The sequence below is a fragment of the Opisthorchis viverrini genome, assembly GCF_000715545.1.
Source record: "Opisthorchis viverrini unplaced genomic scaffold opera_v5_290, whole genome shotgun sequence".
NCBI lineage: Eukaryota > Metazoa > Platyhelminthes > Trematoda > Opisthorchiida > Opisthorchiidae > Opisthorchis > Opisthorchis viverrini.
This window is the reverse complement of record NW_008751944.1, coordinates 68,796-73,533: the sequence shown is the minus strand read 5'-3', so window position 1 is coordinate 73,533 and position 4,738 is coordinate 68,796. Positions and strand designations below refer to the sequence as shown.

The 4,738-nt window shown below is 44.3% G+C and overlaps 1 protein-coding gene across 1 annotated transcript in view; it reads right to left on the bottom strand.

Annotated features, from left to right (window-relative positions):
* Positions 1 to 4,738, bottom strand: part of T265_14884 (hypothetical protein) — a gene marked incomplete at both ends in the record, with an annotated part of 26,381 nt that overhangs the window by 18,792 nt on the left and 2,851 nt on the right. Inside the window, 3 exons of the mRNA XM_009175662.1 lie at positions 328 to 471; positions 822 to 1,127; positions 1,551 to 1,706. Coding sequence (XP_009173926.1) covers positions 328 to 471; positions 822 to 1,127; positions 1,551 to 1,706 — 606 coding nt within the window. The remainder of the gene's footprint in view (positions 1 to 327; positions 472 to 821; positions 1,128 to 1,550; positions 1,707 to 4,738) is intronic.

Below are 4,738 nucleotides of genomic sequence, written 5' to 3'. Positions count from 1 at the left end.
TATATTATATTATTATATATTTGTATATATTTGTAGTACACGTATGTCATACTTCATATTAACATGTAAGGATATGTGGGGACATTAGTATACCCTTACTATGCAATGAAGTGTATACTGAAGATAAACAAAAAGACTAAATCGAAGTGTTCTGACACGCAGTCGAACATATCTACCACCATGTGTTCGTATGTCATACTTCATATTAACATGTAAGGATATGTGGGGACATTAGTATACCCCTACTATGCAATGAAGTGTATACTGAAGATAAACAAAAAGACTAAATCGAAGTGTTCTGACACGCAGTCGAACATATCTACTCACCATGTGTATTCCATATTTGGAATCCGTCAGTCCGTCCCAAACAACAGAGTCCAAGAGTTGAGCTCCACCGTATGTAGGCATTTGACGCGCGAGGTAGAATGGAGCGTTCGACATGCTTTCCATACCTCCCGCACAGATGACGCTCTGTTATTCAGCACAAATACTGGTTATATTGAATCATAACATTCTTCCACACAGATACTACCATACGACATACATTTGACCGATAGACTATTTCAAGAGAAGATGGTTAGGATTCAATCTACTCCGACAATGTATAGGGACCTCAAAAAGTACGCAGAAATAGCACTACGTGCGACTCAGAGTCGTTGAGTAGGATGAGGGGAAGATTGAATATGTTTAAAATCACCGTATTGTCACCAACGGCACCAAATCAATGCTGGATACTGAAAACCATGGCGTAACTTTAACTAAACCTTCATCATACAAGCTGGGGAACGTGAGAGTCAAAAATCTTTCGCAACTTAGTGAACTTGTATAGTACAACTCTCTTCCATATGGTATTTGCCTCCACATACAAAAGTTTGGTTGCACGACCCCCGGCTAGGCATGCTATATGCGCCATAGGACTGAATATCGTACCTGGTAAACAGCTGTTTTAGACAGTTGCCAAATTTACTACGTTCAGCTGTAACACCTGTCCAATGCTTAGCTGCCATGCCACCTGAAAGAATCACGAATGCTGAGATACTACCAGGTTGCCTAGACAGAAGCAGTCGAGATGCAGATATAAGGTTCAAATCACGGACTTTCCGGTCAGTAAATTCGCGCTCTAACCACTAAGCCATCTCGAGCTCCTAAACTTATTACGGCACTTGCCTATGCATAGTAAATGTGCAGTGTCAGCACTGAAAGCGCATTTCTCGAACCCACTAACATAGGTGCCCTTTGTTCTCCAGTTTACTCAATGTTCCAATCAAAGGCGGTTGTCTACCAGTGTCATAACTGCCCGTGAGTATCATAAACCTAGAAGCGCCCCCAGAATGCCACTAACTGAGAGCATGGGGCGACAACAAGCCTGTCTGTCTCCACGGAACAACGCCTATAACGAATGGTGTTAACTGAATTTAGGGTCTCTATGAAGCATCGAGTTCAGATTAAATGGCATAATGATAATATAGCTGCAGCGCTAACGTTGGATATCTGAACCAATGGATAGTCAACATATTACTTGGGTGCACAACATTAAAATGAAGACTAACTTGGTGGCCCAAAGCGATGCTTTGGGCAGCCAGCATGATGGATTTCATCCCGCTGGCGCAAATCTTGTTGACAGCTGTGCATGGAGTCGACAAACTCAGACCACCCATTAAAGCGGCCTGTTTAACAGGAGCTTGTTTCGAACCGGCAGAAACAACCTAGTAATGGGGAAATGTTGACTAAAGAACACCAACCACACCCATGAAACATTCTTGTACGGCGTTCGGATCGATTTTAGCCTGCTTCAAAGCTCCACGGATGGCGAAAGAACCAAGAACGGGGGCGGAGCACGGTGCTAGACTCTTCTGAAATGATCCGATAGGTGTCCGCGAAACCCCGAGGATGACCACATCCTATACGATAATCAATGAACATACAACGCCTTTACCTCAAGAGAGAAATTGGACTTCACGGAGAATGGGCACCGATTTCCAAGCAGCCACGATGTTCGCAAGACTGGAGATGAGGAACCAAACATCTGTCCACGTAGGCCACCAAACATCATGAAATGAGGCATATGGTCACTTAAGCGAGGATATCAGTGCATGAAAGCTGAAAAATAAGTGATGAGGAATTTCGCTTAAAAATGTGCAACCGAATAGCACGATCACCATTGATGGAAGAAACAACTGTAAGGACAATGACGCCACACGAACCAAAGATAGAAAACTGCTCCAGAAAATTACAATGGTGGAGTGGTGTACGGCAGTGAAGCACCAGTGCCAACACTGATGTGTCATTGATACGCCACACGAACCAAAGATAGAAAACTGCTCCAGAAAATTACAATGGTGGAGTGGTGTACGGCAGTGAAGCACCAGTGCCAACACTGATGTTGCTGTCATTGATGATGATGAATGGTGGAGTGGCTGAAATGTGGCCTTTGCGAGAGGCAGAGGAGATAATGGTTGTCACACAATCACGAGTAGAACGGACCAATGTCAACGAATTTGTAAATACACTATTAAGGAATGAGTGTTCGGCTGTGCAACATGAATTCTAATACGGCCATGCATCAGCTTACTGCGCAGTGGAACAATCATGTGGTGAAACAGTGCGGTGCGAGTACGCCCATAAGTCTGAATCACATCCGATTCCATCGTGTGCCGGTGAAAGGTTGAAAATGTACACATGCATTTCACGCCCATCCGATGACCAAGGTAACGTGTGCGCTCCGTATATAAGCGCACAGACGACCAGCGACAAAGAAACAACCGCTCGGAACCGGTGTGGGCGTGCAGGAGACACACTCGCTGGTTGAGAGCAGATCAACCATCATACACGGTCACAAGTGAATGATTTAAATAGAACTCTATTTGCATCATTACACAGTTTTTCCGGCCTTCTTGTCGTCTGACTGCAACCCGGTATCATCAGGGAAGGTAAAGAGATATAGCGGATTCCACTTAAGAATGTATGCAGCACTTCAAGACACTGTTGTTCGTGTGTTCTAAATGCAAGTCACCGTCAGCCGAAAGTGCTGTTTCTCATGTCTCGCCAGAGTGGATCAAACAGAAAGGTGGTCACCCTATCGGCCACGATCATGATGAAGGACGGGGGATGACGATGGCTGTCGAGGCTGATCGTGTTGATGATGGTGATGATCAACCCCAATGCACCAACTGATTTGCAGTCACCATCAGCACCGAAAGCATAACATCAGTGTTCAACACTGACGCTGCACTGTCAAACACAATCTACTAGAGAAGCTCATTGTGAATGAAGAGATGGAAAAGGATGAGGAAGAGACCTAATGCTAGCCTACCACAATCACTCAGAGGTATTGCAATGTCATGATTATCCTTCATGTTTATATTGTCGTTTCGTATTACCCATGCTTTCGCCTTCACCTTCACCTTATGTACGTCCATTCATTCAGCCTTGTTCTCGTGCCCAATCGGGATCAATACTCCATTCGCACCAATTCACTTGTCTAGGAATACAATGGAACGGTTGCTGCGAGCAGATCGAAATTCTCCAGATGCCACAACGCGTTAGAATCATTGGTTCCGGACCTTCAAAACGTTTCTGGGCACTGTCGAATCACCCGATCTAGAAAAAATCGAAACATTGATCCATTTTGAGGATGCACCTGTATGCGTTTACATCAATGACTATCCCGATTACGAATCCGCTATCAGTACACTTGAAAGGTTATACGTTCATCTCAAGAATATGATTTATGCTCGTCATCTTCTATAAACTTGCAAGCAACACACCAATCAAGATGTCGATCGGTTTATTCGAAGGCCTAAGTGCTTGACCAGAAGTTGTGATTTCAAGGCGATGTCCACTAATGACCATCAAAACGAAAGTGCACATGATGCACTGATCAACGGATTTCAGTCTACTACCATCAGATAAAGAATTCTGGTTCAAAATGAACTCACTCTCGATGAAGCATATGAAATGGCTAGGTCACCAGAATAGACCCACAAATAAGCTCTGTATACTCGCATAACCACCTGATATCATTTTCTGCAGCTGAAGCACCTACTCCATCTCCCCTGATTCCACACTTCGTCTCTCGTCAAGCAATTTCTAGGTATGTTATTTTGGCGGTCTTTCCAGGCATTCACGATCCAAATGCCTCGCAAGAGAAACAGTTTGTAAACCATGTAGCAAAACAGGCCATTCACTGAGTGTTTGTCGATCCAAATCTGTCAAAAATCACTCAAATTGCAGGACTGATTCTGCTTTATCTCCCCTGTTGATTGCTGCAGCCCCGCACTCATTGACCCGTACGATAACCAGCATAAAGATAAACGGAATATCACTTCACGCCCTCATATACACAGGAAATTCGGACATGTATCTCTTTTGATAGTCGTTACACATCGCTGGAAGATATGTGCTAACGATTCTGTGATTACCATAGTATCTACCTCTCTGACGTGTTCAACTAGTGGCTACTGCTACGCATCCATCGATTACAGGGGTACTGTGTATAAAAACATCAGGCCATTGGTGTTGCGCAATCTACATGTTGACGTGCTGCTAGGCCACGACTTTCTTGGTTTACATAACAAAGTTGAAATCACATTCAGTGCGAACCTAGGTCTATTTGCCCCCTGCGGTCTAAGTGCTGCTACGGTCGAATCACCTCGTCCTTTTGCTAACCTCTCACTCGATTGTAAGCCTATCGCCACTAAATCACGGTGTTATAGCCCAGACGATGAACAGCTGACCC